Source organism: Gopherus evgoodei, unplaced genomic scaffold, assembly GCF_007399415.2.
Source record: "Gopherus evgoodei ecotype Sinaloan lineage unplaced genomic scaffold, rGopEvg1_v1.p scaffold_76_arrow_ctg1, whole genome shotgun sequence".
In the NCBI taxonomy this organism is placed as follows: domain Eukaryota; kingdom Metazoa; phylum Chordata; order Testudines; family Testudinidae; genus Gopherus; species Gopherus evgoodei.
The window spans coordinates 209,226-228,507 of NW_022060097.1; the positions used below are offsets into that span (position 1 = coordinate 209,226).

Genomic DNA, 19,282 nt, shown 5'->3' on the forward strand with positions numbered 1-19,282 from the left:
CCCCACAACACAGCGCCCTCCCTGAGCCCCCACCCCCTCCCCATAGCACAGCACCTCGTGCTGAGCCCCCTCCCCACAGCACAGCATCCCCTGCCAAGCCCCCTTCCCACAGCGCCCCCTGCTGAGCCCCCAACCCGCTCCCCACAGCACATCACCCCCCCCCCGCCCTAGACCCATTCCCAGCCAGGGCCGGCTTTAGGAAATGTGGGGCCCAGTTCAAACATTTTCGGCGAGGCCCCGACAGAGATGACTAAAAAACAAAAACGTAAAAAAACGCCTTACATTTCTTAGCAACCAGTTCCCTATAAAAAGTTCTGATTTAAGGGATGTGCCACAGTACTTATTTTTTGTCCCAATAGGGTTACCATACATCCGGATGGCGATTTAAGAACCAAAAAGCCTGACATGTCCGGGAAAATACAGATGTATATTAACCCTCCCTAAAGTTCTTTTTTTAAAAAGATGGGCCTGAACTAGAAATGGGCTCCGTTTCACATGTGTGGGTCCCCGCCACTCCCTGGGGGTGTGCTAGGGTGATCAGCAGCAAAGAATCCTGTGGCACCTTATAGACTAACAGACGTTTTGGAGCATGAGCTTTCCTGGGTGAATACCCACTTCGTCGGATAGTCTGTTAGTCTATAAGGTGCCACGGGATTCTTTGCTGCTTTTACAGATCCAGACTAACATGGCTACCCCTCTGATACTAGGGTGATCAGATGTCCTGATTTTATAGGGACAGTCCCAATTTTGGGGTCTTTTTCTTATATAGGATCCTATTACTCCCCCCACCCCATTCCAATTTTTCACACTTGCTGTCTGGTCACCCTAGGGTGTGCACATGTGTGGGTCCCAGCTGCTCCCTGCCCCCCTCATTGAAGCAGGTGTGCAGGGTTACTGCCCTGGGAACTGCAGAGCACCAGTGGACATGGGGCTGGCTGCAGGCAGGGCAAGGGGCTGACTGGAGGTAGGGGCTGGCTGCAGGCAGGGCAGAGGGTGTGGGGCTGGCTGGAGATAGGGGCTGGTGCGGGCAGGGCAGGGGGTGAAGGGCTGGCTGGAGACAGGGGCTGGCTGGAGACAGGCTGGCTGCGGACAGGGGGTGCAGGGCTGGCTGCAGGCAGGGGCTGGTGCGGGCAGGGCAGGAGGTGCAGCAGGGGCTGGCTGCGGGCAGTGGGTGCAGGTACAGGGGGTACAGCCTACCCTGTACAGTAAATGACCCCTTCTCCTTCCTCCCCCACCAGGGTAGCAGCAGCAGCTTGGGGCTCAGGGGCCATTGAAAAGGCCTGGGGCTCCCCTGCTTCCACCCGCAGGCCCTGTAAATAGCCACGGGAGCCCTGGGGAAGCGATGGGGCTCCCACAACTATTTAAAGGGCCAGCACGGTAGAAGCAACAGGAGCCCCAGAGTTTTTAAATAGCCCCCAGAGCCCCGCAGCCCTACCCCAGGGCTCCAGCAGTGGGGCTCTGGTGGCAATTGAAAGGGTCCCAGCTGGGAGCCCCAGGCCCTTTAAATTGCCCCCTGAGGAAGATGGGTCACCCCGGTACAGTGCACCGACTCTTGCCAGTATGCAGTACCAGGGCTTGGGCGTGGGGCTGGAGCCAGGGCAGAGGGTGCAGGGCTGGCTGCAGGCAGGGGCTGGTGCGGGCAGGGCAGGGCAGGAGGTGTGGGGCTGGCTGGAGACAGGGGCTGGTGTGGGCAGGGCGGAAGGTGTGAGGCTGGAGACAGGGGCTGGCTGGAGATGGGCTGGCTGTGGGCAGGGGCTGGTGCGGGCAGGGCAGGGGGTGTGGGGCTGGAGACAGGGCAGGGGGTGTGGGGCTGGCTGGAGACAGGGGCTGGCTGCGGGCAGAGGGTGCAGGGCTGGCTGCAGGCAGGGGCTGGTGCAGGCAGGGCAGGGGGTGGGGGCCTGGCTGGAGGCAGGGGCTGGTGCGGGCAGGGCAGGGGGTGCAGGGCTGGCTGGAGACAGGGGCTGGTGCGGGCAGGGCAGAGGGTGTGGGGCTGCAGGCAGGGGCTGGCTGGAGACAGGCTGGCTGTGGGAAGAGGTGTGGGGCTGGCTGGAGACAGGGGCTGGTGCGGGCAGGGCAGGGGGTGTGGGGCTGGAGACAGGGCAGATGGTGCGGGCTGGAGACAGGGGCTGGCTGCGGGCAGAGGGTGCAGGGCTGGCTGCAGGCAGGGGCTGGTGCGGGCAGGGCAGGGCAGGAGGTGTGGGGCTGGCTGGAGACAGGGGCTGGTGTGGGCAGGGCAGAAGGTGTGAGGCTGGAGACAGGGGCTGGCTGGAGATGGGCTGGCTGTGGGCAGGGGCTGGTGCGGGCAGGGCAGGGGGTGTGGGGCTGGAGACAGGGCAGATGGTGTGGGCTGGAGTTAGGGGCTGGCTGCGGGCAGAGGGTGCAGGGCTGGCTGCAGGCAGGGGCTGGTGCAGGCAGGGCAGGGGGTGGGGGGCCACCCCGGTACAGCACACCGACTCTTGCCAGTGTGCAGTACCAGGGCTTGGGCGCGGGTCCCGATTCAGGGGAATTGGTTGAACTGGCCTAAAGCTGTCCTGTCTCAGCAGCACAGAAGCCCCTGCCGAGACCCCTGCTCCCTGCCCCCGACTTCTGAGCACCCCCCCCCCAACACTGCTGCAGCCTGGCTCCACCTGCGACAAACAGGACCCCCCTGTGAGCACCCCCCTCCCACCAGTGCGGGGGGAATGGTCAGGCTGCACCTTATCCCACCTCCATCCAACCAGCCGCCCCGCCCGCTCCCACACGGGCCCTCTACAGACCCGGACAAATGCGCGTTTCCCCATTTCACCGCCAGGGGTCCTCACGGGTCCATGGAGGAACTCCCCCCCCCCCCGCCATCCCCCAAGCTCGTCTGCATCCCCCGAGGCAGGGGCCGGCCGGAGAAGAGGGGGCGTGACGGCCCAAGAGGCCAGGGCCCCTGGGTTCTATCCCAGCTACAGGCAGCGAGTGGAGATATAGGGGGCTGGGAGCCAGGACTCTTGGGTTCTCTCCTAGCTCTAAGAGGGGAGTGGGGACTGGTGGTTAGAGCAGGGGGGGAGCCAGGGCTCCTGGGTTCAGGCCCTGGCTCTAGAAGGAGAGTGGCAGTGGGGACTAGTGGTTAGAGCAAGTGGGGGAGGAAGCCAGGACTCCTGGGTTCTCTCCCAGCTCTGGGAGGGGAGTGGGGTCTAGTGGTTAGAGCAAGTGGGGCTGGGAGCCAGGACTCCTGGGTTCTTTCCTGGCTCTAGGAGGGAAGTGGCAGTGAGAACTGGGAATCAGGACACTCCTAGCTGCTTTTTTGCATTCTCACCCAACAGGTCTTTGCACACTCACCACCATTCTCCTGTGATCACACTCACCCTCCAGCACTCACCACCAATTTCTGTCAGCTGTCTGTCCTTGCACACACACACCCTTGTACCCTCACCACTGATCTTTGCACACTCATGCAAGGATGCACTCTCTGACCCTTCTTGCACTCGCACATACCCTGACACACCCACCACCCACTCCTTGCACACATACCCACAGTGGTGCACCCACTGCACAGCTGTGTGCACTGTCATCCCCCTTTGACACTGGTGCCTGCTCACACACTCATCTTTGTGTTCCCCTGCAGAACACAGCCTCTCAGGGGATGGGTGGGGGTCACTGCTCACCCAACCTGACACCCCCTCCCAGCTCCTCCTCCCCCCCCGCCCGCCCGCCCAGTGGGGGATGCAGGATGCTGAGCAGGGACTTTCCAAACCCATCGTTTCTGGTAAATCGGATCCTGCTTCCAGGGGCGGAGCTGGGGAGAAGGAGGGGGCTGTTTGAAGGAGTTATGGGTGGGTGGGTACATGGACAGGGGGAAGCAGGGCAGAGGTGCACAGAGAGCTGAAAGATTGGTGGTTGGGCCCTGTCCCTCTGTGCTGGGCTGGGAACAGCCAGCTGTTCTCTCTGTTTGCAGGGTTTTCTGTGTTCTGCCCCCCCACAGCCTGGCACTTCTCACTCACATGCATCCGTGGGACAAGGACCTGGCTGGGGGGGACAAGAGTGTCACTGCAGTGGTGCAGTGAGAGTGGGGGCAGGGGTCACTGTAGGGGGAGCAGTGGGAATGCAGGAAGGAGTCACTGCAGTGGGGATGCAGAGCAGGTGTCACTGCAGGGGTGCCATGGGAGCGGGGGAAAGGGTCTCTGCAGGGGGGAGCACTGGAGATGCAGGGCAAGGGTCACTTCAGGAGAAGCAGTGGGGGTGGGGCAGGGTCACTGCACTGGGGAGTAGTGGAGATGCAGGGCAGGAGTCACTGTATGCAGGGGGAACAGTGGGGGTGGGGCAGGATCACTTTACTGGGGAGCAGTTGAGATGCAGGGCAGGGGTCATTGCAGGGGTGCAGGGGGGATGCAGGGAGGGGTCACTGCAATGGGGAGCAGTGGGGGTGGGCAGGGTCACTGCAGGGGTGCAGTGGGAGTAGGGACAGAGGTCACTGCAGGGGGATCAGGGGAGATGCAGGGCAGGGTCACTGCAGGGGGAGCAGTGGGGATGCAGGGAGAGGTCACTGGAATGGGGATGCAGGCAGGGGTCACTGCAGGGGGAGCAGTGGGGGTGGGGCAGGTTCACTTCACTGGGGAGCAGTAGGGGTGGACCATGGTCACTGCACTGGGGAGCAGTGGAGATGCAGGGCAGGGGTCAGTGCTGGGGGGAGTGGTGGAGCTGGGGGGGGAGTAGGTAAATTATCTACCTCCCCACCCCAGGAAATTCCCTACTGGATCAACAGGGCAAAGTCTTCCATGGGCCATCCCACCCCCGCCCCCATATACCCAACCACTGCTCCTAGAATCCCCTGCTTCCCCATCCCCCCAGCCATGTTTCTGTTCTCTCCCCAGCCTCAGTGACTCATCCCTTTGCAGTGGGCTTGGGACCCATCCCTGCCACTGGGGCAGGAGCAACACGGATGTGACAGAGTCCTTGGGGGAGGGGTGGGAGCCAGGACTCCTGGGTTCCATTCTCAGCTGTGCTGGTGACTTGCTGTGAGTTGTAGCTGAGTCACTCCCTCGGTTTCCCCAGCTGTGTTTGGGGTCACAGCCTGAGCCAGGGGCTGGCAGTGGTGGGGGCCTGGCTGGGCCCAGGACATGGTCCCTCACACCCTGGTAATTTCTCAGGCGCTGCGAGGGGAGGCAGGGAGGGATGGGGGGCACAAAGGGATGGATACATAGAGGGGCCTGGAGGAGTGTGGGGGAGGGATTGAAGGAGGGAGGGTGGATGAGGGAGGGATGGAGGTGAGTGGAGATGGGGGAGGGGTGGAAGGAGGGAGGGATGGGGTGTGGGGGGAGCTGGAGAAGGTTGAGTGGAGATGCGGGAGGGGTAGACAAAGGGGTGTGGGGGAGGGGTGGAAGGAGGTTGGAATGGGTGTGTGGGGGCGCTGGAGGGGGTGAGTGGAGATGCGGGAGGGGTAGACAAAGGGGTGTGGGGGAGGGGTGGAAGGAGGGAGGAATGGGGGTGAGTGGAGATGGGGGAGGGGTGGAAGAAGGGAGGGATGGGGTGTGGGGGGAGCTGGAGAAGGTTGAGTGGAGATGCGGGAGGGGTAGACAAAGGGGTGTGGGGGAGGGGTGGAAGGAGGTTGGAATGGGTGTGTGGGGGCGCTGGAGGGGGTGAGTGGAGATGCGGGAGGGGTGGACAAAGGGGTGTGGGGGAGGGGTGGAAGGAGGGAGGAATGGGGGTGAGTGGAGATGGGGGAGGGGTGGAAGGAGGGAGGGATGGGGTGTGGGGGGAGCTGGAGAAGGTTGAGTGGAGATGCGGGAGGGGTGGAAGGAGGGAGGAATGGGGGTGAGTGGAGATGGGGGAGGGGTGGAAGGAGGTTGGAATGGGGGTGTGGGGGCGCTGGAGGGGGTGAGTGGAGATGCGGGAGGGGTAGACAAAGGGGTGTGGGGGAGGGGTGGAAGGAGGGAGGAATGGGGGTGAGTGGAGATGGGGGAGGGGTGGAAGGAGGGAGGGATGGGGTGTGGGGGGAGCTGGAGAAGGTTGAGTGGAGATGCGGGAGGGGTGGACAAAGGGGTGTGGGGGAGGGGTGGAAGGAGGGAGGAATGGGGGTGAGTGGAGATGGGGGAGGGGTGGAAGGAGGTTGGAATGGGTGTGTGGGGGCGCTGGAGGGGGTGAGTGGAGATGCGGGAGGGGTAGACAAAGGGGTGTGCGGGAGGGGTGGAAGGAGGGAGGAATGGGGGTGAGTGGAGATGGGGGAGGGGTGGAAGGAGGGAGGGATGGGGTGTGGGAGGAGCTGGAGAAGGTTGAGTGGAGATGCGGGAGGGGTGGAAGGAGGGAGGAATGGGGGTGAGTGGAGATGGGGGAGGGGTGGAAGGAGGTTGGAATGGGGGTGTGGGGGCGCTGGAGGGGGAGAGTGGAGATGGGGACGGATGGAAGAGAAGTGTGTTGGGGGAAGGTGGGGGAGGGCGGACTGAGAGGCATCCACCCACAGCTCCCTGGGGCTCTACAGTGACTCTGGATTCACCCCGGGGTGACTCAGACCTGCTCCTGCATCTACCCCGGGAGCTTGTGTTCCTGGCCCTGCTGCTGCCCCCCTACCATGGTCCCAGAGGGAGAATCCTCCCCAGCTTCCCAGGGAGCCATGAGACCCCCTGGCTCCCACCCCCTCAAACTAATCAAGGGGGCTGCTTAATCTGCTAATGGCTGGCGCAGGCTCTGGCTCCCTGGCCCTGCTGCCCCCAGCCGGACCCCCGGACCAAGGCCGGGGGCAGACGGGCGCGCTTTGCGGGGATGCCAGGGAGCCCCCTTCACTGACAGCCCCCGTCTCTCCGTGCCGGGGCGGGGGGTGGAAGGGGTTAACCGTGTCCGGAACGGGACCTCCCCGCTCCACCCTCCTCCGCCGAGCCCGGGGCGTTCCCTGTCGCCCCCCCTTCCGGGGCGTTTCCAGTGGGGAGGGGAGAGTCCGGGAAGCGGGCGGTGCGCCCTGGGCGCACACTTGGCACGGGGCCCTGGGCGCACCGGGGCTCCCCTGCTGCTGCTGCCGCTGCCGCTCCTGGGGGGCGGGCGAGGGGCGGGGCGGGGGCCGTAATTCTCCACCCCAAGCCCGGGGGGAGGCGGCTCTGAAAGTCCCTAGCGTTCAGCTGAGCGGGCGGGGAAGTCCCGGTGGCCTTTCCTCTACCCTGGCTGCCTGCTGCAGCCTTCCTGGCTTCAGTTGGGGGCTGTGGGCACCCACGGGGCAGCCAGGCCGCCCCCTCCCTGCGCGCCCGCTCCCTGGAGGTGCCCGGCTCTGCAGGGGGCACCTGCTGAGGCCATGAGCTCGCAAAAGGGCAGAACGGGGTTTGGCTGGTGACCCCTCGCCCACACAAGGGGCAAAGGACCCAGGAGACCGAGCGACGTTTGGCTGGTGACTCCCCCTCACGCCCACCCCGGGGGCACAGGACCCAGGAGACCGAGCCGGTTTGGCTGGCGACCCCTCCCCCACTCTGGGGGCAAAGGACCCCGGCGCCTGAGGAATGGCGGAGGAGATGCCCGTGGACCTGAGGACGTGGCGGAAGGGGGACAGCCCCGAGTGCCAGGGGAGCAGGGTTCCCCGTACCAAAGACCCCGGGGGGCAGCGGGCTCCTCAGGGCAGCCGGCCATTCCCTGCACCCTGGCCCGGCGCCCCAGGGGGGCCAAAGACTCCTCCCACCCACCCCGGGGCATCGAGCCCGGGGCCCCCCGACGAGGGGGGCAGGAAAGCGGAGACCTCGCTGCCCTTGCGCAAACGCCGCTACGCAGTGCGGGGGCCGGGCTGGGAGCGGCCCGGGCCCCCGGCCGGGAAGGTGCCCAAGACGGAGAGTGACGGGGGTCAGGAGGGCGCCTCTGGGGGGCAGCATCCCCCCTTTTGCAACGGCTACTGCCCCCCCTACGTGGCTGTGGAGTACTCCCGCCTGCCAGCTCCCTACCTCATAGGTGGGTGACCCCCGCCCCACATCGCCCCCGCGGGGGCCCCCCGGCTCCTTCCTTTCCCCGCAGACAGCCGGTGTCTCCCCAGGTGCTGGCGGGTGGCCAGGACAGGTCCCACGGGCTGGAGACCCTCCCGCGCCGATGCGCCGGGGGCCCGGGAAATAGGCTGGGGGCGGCGGAGGAGAGTCCTCAGGGGCCGGGTGAGGATTTCAGTAAAGCGATTGCTCAAACGTAGCCCTGGCCCCTACTCCTGGGTCCCTTGTGGGAGGGGTTATGGGGGAGACCCCAGGAGGTGCTGGCCCCGGACTCCTGGGTGCCTTGTGGGAGGGGTTATGGGGGAGACCCGAGTAGGTGCTGGTCCTGGACTCCTGGGTCCCTAGGGACGGGTTATGGGGGAGACCCAGGAGGTGCTGGCCCCGGACTCCTGGGTCCCTAGGGACGGGTTATGGGGGAGACCCCAGGAGGTGCTGGCCCCGGATTCCTGGGTCTCTAGGGACCGGTTATGGGGGAGACCCGAGTAGGTGCTGGTCCTGGACTCCTGGGTCCCTAGGGACGGGTTATGGGGGAGACCCCAGGAGGTGCTGGCCCTGGACTCCTGGGTCTCTAGGGACCGGTTATGGGGGACACCACAAGAGGTGCTGGCCCCGGAGTCCTGGGTCCCTTGCGATGTATAAGGGGGATCCCTTCTTTCGCTCACGCACCCCCATTCTTCTCCCCCCACCAGGTCTGACCGGACCCTTCCTGGTCCCGGAGCGGGCCCCATTCTTCCAACCCGTGGCCCCCCACCCCCTACTGCCGGCCCCTCTGCTGGGGCGCCCCGCCACTCCCTACCCCCTTCTCTGCCCCCTGCAGACACAGATAGCTGCTGACATCGCTACGGCGACCAAGCAGGACGAGGATGGAGACACGTAAGTGTGTGTGTGTGTGGGGTTGAAATGAGGGGTGAGTTTAAATAGCCCTGGGCCCCCAGTACGGACATGGGGGGCAAGGGGCCCATCTGCGAGCCCAGACAGAGCGAGCCAGCCCGGCTGGGAAGGGGAATCCCCGGCCCGTCTGTGTAGCCCTCCTCCCATCCCGGTCCCACCCCCTGCCGACGTTTTCTTCCTGCGTAATGGTCCCGTGGCTCAAACTTCTTACTGGAAGGGGAGGGGGATAGATTTCCTCCCCGGCTTCCTCTTCCTCCACTCTCCGCACCCACCCCCCCGCGCCTGGCTGGGCACTGCTGCAGGGAAGATCACAGCGCTGGGTTCTTGGCTTGGCAGTGACAGGGCACTGTCATGGGGAAGCTTGCAGCACTGGGTTCCCAGCTGGGCAGTGACAGGGCACTATTCCTGGGGGAGCTCGCAGCACTGGATTCCTGTCAGGGGAGTGACAGGGTACTGTTCCTGGTGAAGCTCGCAGCTCTGGGTTCCCAGCTGGGCAATGACATGGCACTGTTCCTGGGGAAGCTCGCAGCCCTGGGTTCCCGACAGGGCACTGTGGCGGGGAAGCTCTCAGCACTGGGTTCCTGGCTGGGCAGTGACAGGGCACTGTTCCTGGGGAAGCTAGCAGCTCTGGATTCCTGTCAGGGGAGTGACAGGGTACTGTTCCTGGTGAAGCTCGCAGCTCTGGGTTCCCAGCTGGGCAATGGCATGGCACTGTTCCTGGGGAAGCTCGCAGCCCTGGGTTCCCGACAGGGCACTGTGGCGGGGAAGCTCTCAGCACTGGGTTCCTGGCTGGGCAGTGACAGGGCACTGTTCCTGGGGAAGCTAGCAGCTCTGCGTTCCCGACAGGCCACTGTAGTGGGGGAAACTCACAGCACTCGGTTCCCAGCTGGGCAGGAACAGGGCACTGTCATGGAAAACCTCGCAGCGCTGGGTTCCTGACAGGGCAGCGACAGGGCACTGTTCCCGGGGAAGCTCGCAGCGCTGGGTGCCTGGCTGGGCAGTGACAGGGCACTGTTCCTGGGGAAGCTCACAGCACTGGGTTCCCAACAGGGCACTGTGGTGAGGGAAGCTCACAGCACTGGGTTCCTGGCTTGGCAGTCAGGGCACGGTTCCTGGGGCAGCTCGCAGCGCTGCAGCCTCCCAAGCCTGAGCTGCCAGTGGATATCGAAAGTGGCCTGTTTAAGACAGGAAGTGGAGGTCAGCGGGCGGCTGGGAGCTCTTACTGGAAGCCCATAGTCGAGGACCCCCGCCCCCGTTTGGGCCGCGCTGATAAGAGGTTTCCTTTTATCGTAATTCGCTGCTGGAGCGATTCTCTGAAATCACCTGCAACTTTGGGCGGGAGGGGGGCGGCAGAGAGGGGGCCAGGGCTAGGGGGCAGCAGAGCTGGGGACCAGAGCAGGGAGCAGAGGGAGGGGTGAGCTGGGGTGACAGGACTCTGGGGGGCAGGACATGGGAGGGAGAGGGGGAGCTGGGCGAAGGGAGCCAAGGGGCCGTCGGGAGGGTGAGGTGGAAGATGAGGGGGTCTCAGACCCAGTGGGGACGATGTGGGGCAGGACGGGGACCTCGCTTACATTGCAACGCTTGTTCTAAGCAGCACCAGTGTCGCTAACAGATCAGAAAGGGCAGCATCTCGGGCTGGGGGGGGGACTCCAGTAACTTGCTGCACCCGCTGTTCTAGCTGGCATCTGCCCAGGGGTTACTAGGGAGCTGCTGGTGAAGGGGAGCTCTTGTGGGGCACTGCCCAGGGCGGTGAGCTCCCAGCTGGGGATTCCCGTGACACCTGGGAATTTCTGTGGGGAGAGGAACTTTCTGTGGAGTGGGGGGGGGGAACCTGAGGAGGTTCTACCCCCTACCCCAGTGATGGTCTCTCCTCCCCCTGCCCACAGGGCTCTGCACATCGCTGTGGCCCAGGGGAACCTGCCCATTGCCCAGCGCCTGGTCAGCCTCTTCCTGCAGGGTCAGCGGGACCTGGACATCTACAACAACCTGCGGCAGGTCAGTCTGGGGGCCGGGGTCCCAGCGGGGCAGGATGGGAGGGGTGGTCTGTGGGCTCTGATACCAGACTGGTCCCTGCCAGATGGGGGGAGCTGGGTATCGGAGGAGGGGTGTGATGCCGACCTGCCCCCTGTCAGGTGGCACCAGGCTGACGGGGGGCGGGGCGGGGGGGGGACCCGGGCACGGCGTTCCCAGAACCCACGTGCCCAGCCCCGCCCAGCCCCAGTGCAGACGGGACTTTCCCCGACAACTTCCTCCCCCGTTGCTTGGGCGACGCCCCAGGGTCAGAGCCTGAGTCACGGGGGAGGGGACGCAGCCAGATGGACAAACAGGCACACCTGGCACCTGGAGCACTTACAGGTCGCCCTGCAGTGATGAGACACAAAGTGGGTCCTGGGCAAACCCTGCAGCGCTCTCCCCTCTCCCTCTGGCTCCTTGCACATTCCCAGAGCACTGAGGCACGCCGCGTTGCACACTCACCCTGCACGGCTGAGACACACACTCAGACACTCCCACTCCCCGGATACCTGTATTCCCAGAGCACTGCACACTCATGCACCAGGGCATGCTGCATTCCACACTTACAATGCACTGGTGTGACACACACACTGACACACGCTCAGACACACTTGCTCCCTGCAACGAGCGTGTTCATGGACTTCCACATGCATCGCACACTCCCACTGCGATAGCCCCACGCACCAGTCACACACACAAGCACACTCGCTGCGGTGCGCTTGCTGGCTCTCACAGAGACACGGCTTGCTGGGACATGCTCACTCATACACACCATGGCACCTCTGCACACTCTTACACACTCATCCCCCCACCCCATCCCCGGAGCCCAGAAGGAGCCGCCAGCTCCATCCTATGGACAGGTTCCCCTCACTCTTGACCTGCAGCCCACAGATCCCCCAGTCCTGGGCTCCCCCTAGCTCTGCTGGTGTCCCTCACTCCTGACCTGCAGTCCCCAGTTACCCAAGCCCTGGGCTCCCCCCAGCTTTGCTTGGGTCCCGGATGGGGGTCTCTAAGCAGGGAACAGCCATCCCCAGTCCCATGTTGTGTGCCCCATTTCCTGTAAACCAGCACCTGAGCCAGCTCCAGCCCCTTCTCAGAAGTGTCTGCGTCAATGTGGCTGGCGCCAGGGGCTGTGGTTAGCACCGTCGGGACCGGGCAGCTTCCTCTGGTTACAGGGTGTGCACCAGCTGCTCGCAGCTTGCATGTCTCGGTGCTGTAAGCTTTGCTGTGGCAATGCCCTGCCTGAGTCCCCAGCTGGGAAACCCCCTGGTGCTGCGAGCTTCCTTGTGTGTGTCCCCAGCTGGGACCCACTGCCCGGCATTGCGAGCTTCCCTGCAGCAGTGCCTTGTGCCTCTCCCCCCCTCAGACCCCCTTGCACCTGGCGGTGATCACCACCCAGCCATCCCTGGTGAAGCTGCTGCTCTCGCATGGGGCATCCCCGATGGCACTGGACCGGCACGGACAAACGTCGGTGCACCTGGCCTGCGAGCACGGCAGCCCCCCATGCCTGCGTGAGCTGCTGGAGTGGGGCAGCAGCCGACCTGACCTGGAGGCCCGGAACTACGAGGGTGAGCAGGGCGGAAGAGGATGGGAGGGGGACTGGGGTTGGGAGGGGTGGATGCGGGGATGGGGGCTACTGGGGTCAGGAGGGGGTGAGGGAGGGAGCTTGTGGTTTTGAAAATTTTTCCAAACAGCTGACACTGGGACCAGACTCTCTGGAAAAGCCCAAAGGTCCTCCTCACAAGCCAGGCCAGTCCCCCCCCCACCGTCCCTCCTCCTTGTGCCTCTCTCACCCCCCTGTTTTCTCCCCCCAGGTCTCACCCCCCTGCATGTCTCTGTGGCCACCTCGAACCGGGACATGGTGCTGCTGCTGCTGGAGCACGGGGCGGATATCGACGCTGTGGTGAGCATGGGGGGGCACCTACCCCCACCCCACAGACATGGTGTACGGGGGGCTGGGTACGGGGAAGCCCATCCCCTCCAACCCCCCTTCCCCCCCCACACAAGGGGGTTGGGTACAGTGGTGGGGAAGGGGATGCAGAGCTGGGAGAGAACTGTGCGAACTGAGGGGGGATTTCCGGGGGGGAAGATGTGTGACTGTGGGGGGGAGGCTGTCTGTACCTGACGGGTCAGACCATGCTGTGCACCCTATACAGGACATCAAGAGTGGCCGCTCCCCCTTGCTCCATGCCGTGGAGAACAACAGCCTGGACATGGTGGAGCTGCTAATACAGGTGAGGGTCAGCCCCCCCTCCCCTCACACACCTGGCCCCTCTCCCTCCCTTCAGCTCCCCCAAAGGTCCCCTTGCCCCAAAGAGGTTCCTGTCACTGTCCCCCCAAACCCTGCCCCCTCCCAGCCACCTCACCTGGTGCCCTGCCCTCCCCTGGACAGGACGCTCCGGGCAGGGGGGCGTTGTCTGTCCTGTCTCACCGCCCGTCTCTTCTCTCCCCCGCCCTGGCAGAATGGGGCGAATGTGAACGCACAGTCATACGCGGGGTGCACGGCGCTGCATGTGGCCAGTGGGCGGGGGCTGCTGGACGCCCTGCGGCTGCTGGTGCGGAACGGGGCCGACTGCGGGATCAAGAACTATCACAACGACACGGCGCTCATGGTGGCCAAGAACCGGCGGGTGAGTGGAGGGGACACTAGGGGGCTGAGCAGGGGACTGGGCAGGGTTGGCAGGATGCAGGGGGGACCCTGGGGGGTGAGCTGGGGGCTGGGGTAGGTCGGCAGGACATGGGGGGAATGCTGGGAAGATGAGAAGGGGGCTGGGGAGGGTTGGCAGGAAGACAAGGGGGGACCCTGGGGAGTGAGTAGGGGGCTGGGGAGGGTCAGCAGGAGGACATGGGGGGCTGCATAAAGAAGCCCCGGGGGGATTATGGGGAGGGAAAGGCTGGGGGTATAGAGGCTTGGAGGGAAGGAGAGTGGGGGCCATGGGGGTGAAGGGAAGCAGGGATGGGAGGGGCCACTGCTGCCATGTGGGAATTGGGGAAGTTATGGGGTCTTGGGGTGGGCCTGGGGGGCCTCCCAGCAGTACAGGGTAACACCATTCAGCCCCCGGTTCCCAGGTGATTGACATCCTGAGGGGAAAGGCCTCCCGGCCTCCCCCAGCCTCCGACTGCACCCGGGACGGGGCCTCCCCGGCACCCAGTTCAGCCAGCTCCCCTGGCGCCCGCCTGACTCCCAATGGTGAGTGCTGCCCCCCCAATGCCCCTGGCGCCCACCTGACCCCCAACGGTAACAGCCTACTGGCCCCCTTGGCCCATGTGCCCCCCCTAGAGCTCCCGAAGCCCCCTGGGGAGTGCCCCGTCTGAAAGTCACGCTCTGCTCTGCCTGCCCATGACCCCTGGAGCCAGCCCCATGGGGAGACGCACCAACCTGCTCACAACTCTGGGCTCCCTGGGGAGGGCAAAGCGTTTCCCAGGGGGCAGTGGGAGGACCCAAGGGTTCTGGGGGGAGGGGTTGGGGTCTTGGGAAGGGGAGGGTTCCAGGTTCCCCTTTGGGGGGTGGGGTTCTGGGGCTGATTCCTGATGTCCCCTTTCTCCTCCCTGCAGGTCTGCCCAGTGCCTCCCCTGGCTCCCCACCGTCTGCCCCAAGCCCTCCTCACACCCCAGGAGCCTGCAGAACTGCCCCAACCAATCAGAGACCAGAAACTGCTGAGCCAGCCAATGGGGCATCAATGCCTGGCCCCCTCCATGGGGTGAAGCTGGAGGGAAACATGCCCACGCCCACCCTGAGGCAGCCAATGGGCTCTGCCACTGCCCCCAAACCCTTTCTGCGATTGGCCGAAAGCCTGCTGGAGCCTGCACTCCATGGTGCCATCTACCCAACTGCGTCTCCTGGCCTGGACCCCTCAACCAATCACCTCTCGCTGGTGCCTGGCGCCTTTCACCCGTCCATTGTCCAGGGGCTGCCACCCAATCGGATTCACCTGAGAGGTGCTGGGCTGGACCAATCACGGACTGTGTGTGGGGCAGGGAGCCCACCTGTGGGTGCGGCCGAGGGGCAGTGGCTTTGCAGCAGGGACAGCGGGGGCAGCTGACAGCGGAGTCCTGGGGGCAGGCGCCCCTTCCAACCCAGGGACCCCAGGGGACTCGCCTGGGGATGTAGCACTGGGGTGACCGGCTCCTGGAGGACGCTGCGTCTCTGTGCACCGGACCTCGTCTGTTCCTGAGGGACCCAGGCATCCGGGCCTCCTGGGGGGACCCTCGCTGCCAGCGACAGCTGCCTACTCTCCTACAGGACCCAGGAGTCCGGGCATCTCCACATGTTCCTGTGAGAGCCACGTGTCTGGCTGTCTCCATGGAGGGGGAACCCATATGCTCCTATGGGGCCAAGGTCCCAGCCCCGGTGAAGTCCTGAAGAGAGGAGTGTCCGACAGGCCCCCTTGCATTCGCCTCCCCCCGCCTGGGATGGGAGAAGGGGGCAGTGTGTCTTCTTTCTGCCCGCCCCTCCCCCAGGAGCCAGCACAGAGTGGCCCTGCCAGGACCCCTGCCCCAAAACGTGGCCAGAGCCTGAGTGAAACCACAGCAGCCCCTGGGGAGGTCGCAGCTAACGCCCGGGATGGAGTCAGCGGAACTCAGCTGGGGGGAACCCTGGAGGGGGATTGGCTGCACTGAGACTGGACTCGCAGGGGCCCTCTATGCCCCCCCAAAAGGCTGCTGGGAGCTAGGCCCAGCCCCCACCCCCCATTCACTAGCATTAACCTTTCTGCTCCCAGGCTGCCCCCTCGGTGCTCTCCTGGATGCAGAAGCAGGTGGGTGGGGGATCCTGCCCCCCCACCTCAGAGTTGCTGCCAGTCACTGATACTTGAATCTCCTGGGGGGGGGAGGGGATGTTGTGGTTTGGGGGTAACTTATGAGGGTCTTTTCTAAGCCGTAATAAAATATTTTTTGTATTTTTTATCCTGAGACTGAAAGACTTAGGGGGCACTATGGGGCTGATGGGGGGGTGCTATGAGGCTGGATGGGTCTGTGGGGCTGATGGGGGCGCTGTGGGGCTGGACAGGTGCATGGGGCTGATGGTGGTGGCTGGACAGGCCCGTGGGGCTAATGGGAAGTGCTGTGGGGCTGGATGGGGCCCTAGGGATGATAGGGGGGTGCTATGTGGCTGGATGGACCCATGGGGCTGATAGGGGTTCTCTGTGGGGCTGATGGAGGGTGCTATGGGGCTGGGGGGGGGGCGCTATGTGGCTGGATGGGCCCATGGGGCTAATGGGAGATGCTGTGGAGCTAGATGGGCCCCTGGGGCTGTTGGGGGGGGGGTGCTATGGGGCTGGACGGGCCCATGGGGCTAATGGGGGTGCTATGGGGCTGGATGGGCTCGTGGGGCTGATTCATAGACTCTAGGACTGGAAGGGACCTTGAGAGGTCATCGAGTCCAGTCCCCTGCCCTCATGGCAGGACCAAATACTGTCTAGACCATCCCTAATAGACATTTATCTAACTTACTCTTAAATATCTCCAGAGATGGAGATTCCACAACTTCCCTAGGCAATCTATTCCAGTGTTTAACCACTCTGACAGTTAGGAACTTTTTCGTAATGTCCAACCTACACCTCCCTTGCTGCAGTTTAAGCACATTGCTTCTTGTTCTATCATTGGAGGCTAAGGTGAACAAGTTTTCTCCCTCCTCCTGATGACACCCTTTTAGATACCTGAAAACTGCTATCATGTCCCCTCTCAGTCTTCTCTTTTCCAAACTAAACAAACCCAATTCCTTCAGCCTTCCTTCATAGGTCATGTTCTCAAGACCTTTAATCATTCTTGTTGCTCTTCTCTGGACCCTCTCCAATTTCTCCACATCTTTCTTGAAATGCGGTGCCCAGAACTGGACACACTACTCCAGTTGAGGCCTAACCAGCTCAGAGTAAAGCGGAAGAATGACTTCTCGTGTCTTGTTTACAACACACCTGTTAATGCATCCCAGAATCACGTTTGCTTTTTTTGCAACAGTATCACACTGTTGACTCATTTAGCTTGTGGTCCACTATGACCCCTAGATCTCTTTCTGCCATACTCCTTCCTAGACAGTCTCTTCCCATTCTGTATGTGTGTGATGCAGTAGGGACTGTCTGTGTGGGGAGTGGGAGAGCAGGGGAGGACTTTAGGGAATGGACGATGCCAGGGCCTGTAACCTGAGCTAGGTAAGGGAGGGGAAAGGTCAACACCTTTGCCCGGGAAGGGGACAAAGGAAGGGAGTGGCAGGAGGGAAGCAGTTTGAGTTTGGGCTTGGGGCTGTGTGGGCGGAATTCAGGGTATCCTAGCTAGGATCCAAGCACCCTGAAAGCCCAGAAGGACTCGGTGGAGGGGTCCTGACTGTGCCTGCAAGCTCTGCTGTAACCTGCATTCCTGTTGTCCAATAAACCTTCTGTTTTACTGGCTGGCCGAGAGTCACTGTGGGTCCCAGGAAGAGGGGTGCAGGGCCGGATTCCCCCACACTCCGTGACAATGTGTGAAACTGATTGTTCCTTCCTAAGTGGAGCACTTTGCATTTGTCTTTATTGAACTTCATCTGGTTTACCTCAGACCATTTCTCCAATTTGTCCAGATCATTTTGAATTTTGACCCTGTCCTCCAAAGCAGTTGCAATCCCTCCCAGTTTGGTATCGTCCGCAAACTTAATAAGCGTACTTTCTATGCCAACATCTAAGTTGTTCATGAAGATATTGAAGAGAGCCAGTCCCAAAACAGGCCCCTGCAGAATCCCACTTGTTATACCTTTCCAGCAGGATTGGGAGCCATTAATAACTACTCTCTGAATATGGTTATCCAGCCAGTTATGCACCCACCTTATAGTAGCCCCATCTAAATTGTATTTGCCTAGTTTATCGATAAGAATATCATGCGAGACTGTATCAGATGCCTTACTAAAGTCTAGGTATAGCACATCCACCGCTTCTCCCTTATCCACAAGGCTCGTTATCCTATCAAAGAATGCTATCAGATTAGTTTGACACGATTTGTTCTTTACAAATCCATGCTGGCTATTCCCTATCACCTTACCACCTTCCAAGTGTTTGCAGATGATTCCTTTAATTATTTGCTCCATTATCTTCCCTGGCACAGAAGTTAAATTAACTGGTCTGTAGTTTCCTGGGTTGTTTTTATTTCCCTTTTTATAGATGGGCACTATATTTGCCCTTTTCCAGTCTTCTGGAATCTCCTCCATCTGCCATGACTTTCCAAAGATAATAGCTAGAGGCTCAGATACCTCCTCTATTAACTCCTTGAGTATTCTAGGATGTATTTCATCAGGCCCTGGTGACTTACAGGCATCTAACTTTTCTAAGTGATTTTTAACTTGCTCTTTTCTTATTTTATCTTCTAAACCTACCCTCTTCCCGTAAGCATTCACTATACTAGACATTCCTTCAGACTTCTCAGTGAAGACCGAAACAAAGAAGTCATTAAGCATCTCTGCCATTTCCAAGTTTCCTGTTACTGTTTCCCCCTCCTCACTGAGCAGTGGGCCTACCCTGTCCTTGGTCTTCCTCTTGCTTCTAATGTATTGATAAAAAGTCTTGGGGGTGTTATGGGGCTGGATGGGCCTGTGGGGTGGATGGGAGGTGCTGTGGGGCTGGATGGGGCCCTGCGGATGATGGGGGGGTGCTATAGGGCTGATGGGCACCTGGGACAGGACGGACCAGTGGGGCTGATGGGGGGGTGCTATGGGTCTGTATGGGCCTGTGGGGTTAATGGGGGAGTACTATGGGGCTGGACAGGCCCATGGGGCTGATGAGGGGTGCTATGGGGCTGGATGGGCCCGTGGGGCTAATGGCAGTGCTATGGGGCTGGACAGGCCCGTGGGGCTGATGGGGGGTGCTATGGGGCTGGACAGGCCTGTGGGGCTGATGGGGGCGCCATGGGGCTAATGGGGGGTGCTATGGGGCTGGATGGGCCCATGGGGCTGATTGGGGGGTGCTATGGGTCTGGAAAGGGCTGTGGGGCTGACGGAGGCGCCATGGGGCTAATGGGGGGTGCTATGGGGCTGGATGGGCCTGTGGGGCTGATGGGGGGGGCGCCATGGGGCTAATGGGGGGTGCTATGGGGCTGGACAGGCCCATGGGGCTGATGGGGGATGCTATGGGGCTGGACAGGCCCGTGGGGCTGGTACAATTGTTCCCCGAAGATCATCCAGGCAGCTGCGCCACCTGGTGGCCGCAGGGAGAATTGCGGGCGGGTTCCAGCCTCGCCTCCGGGGCAGGGGCAGGCGAGGCCACAGGTGAGTCAGCGGCACCTGGAATTACAGGTAGGTTCAGGCCCGGGGCGGGTTCCCGGCTGCTCCCCCCCCGACAGGAAATCACCCAGAGAGCTGCACAGGGTGTGACAGAACTGACAGCCAGTGCCCCTCACCCCCGACCCGCAGCCCCCTGGCTACCCAGGGCTCCTCCCTCCCCAGCTCTGCCGGTGCCCCTCACCCCCGACCCGCAGCCCCCTGGCTACCCAGGGCTCCTCCCTCCCCA

The 19,282-nt window shown here is 62.6% G+C and overlaps 1 protein-coding gene across 2 annotated transcripts; it reads left to right on the forward strand.

The window, feature by feature from the left end:
* The first annotated feature begins 7,041 nt into the window (after window positions 1–7,041).
* BCL3 (BCL3 transcription coactivator) lies at window positions 7,042–15,722 on the forward strand. 2 transcript variants are annotated; one of them, XM_030547895.1, is made up of 9 exons: window positions 7,048–7,884; window positions 8,603–8,786; window positions 10,691–10,799; window positions 12,184–12,385; window positions 12,632–12,720; window positions 12,974–13,051; window positions 13,280–13,447; window positions 13,887–14,007; window positions 14,373–15,722. In XM_030547895.1, the coding sequence occupies exons 1-9, from the start codon at window positions 7,446–7,448 to the stop codon at window positions 14,858–14,860; spliced, it is 1,878 nt and encodes a 625-aa protein (XP_030403755.1). In that variant the 5' UTR covers window positions 7,048–7,445; the 3' UTR covers window positions 14,861–15,722. The 2 variants fall into 2 exon arrangements, with proteins under 2 accessions (XP_030403756.1, XP_030403755.1); XM_030547896.1 differs by lacking the exon at window positions 14,373–15,722 and having other exon boundaries at window positions 7,042–7,884; window positions 13,873–13,959.
* Window positions 15,723–19,282: the final 3,560 nt, after the last annotated feature.

Coding starts and splice junctions, on each gene's coding strand:
- BCL3 (XM_030547895.1), top strand. CDS start 7,446: ATGGCGGAGGAGATGCCCGTGGACCTGAGGACGTGGCGGAAGGGGGAC. Junction 12,386..12,631: donor GGAGGCCCGGAACTACGAGG/GTGAGCAGGGCG, acceptor TTCTCCCCCCAG/GTCTCACCCCCCTGCATGTC. Junction 13,052..13,279: donor TGGTGGAGCTGCTAATACAG/GTGAGGGTCAGC, acceptor CCGCCCTGGCAG/AATGGGGCGAATGTGAACGC.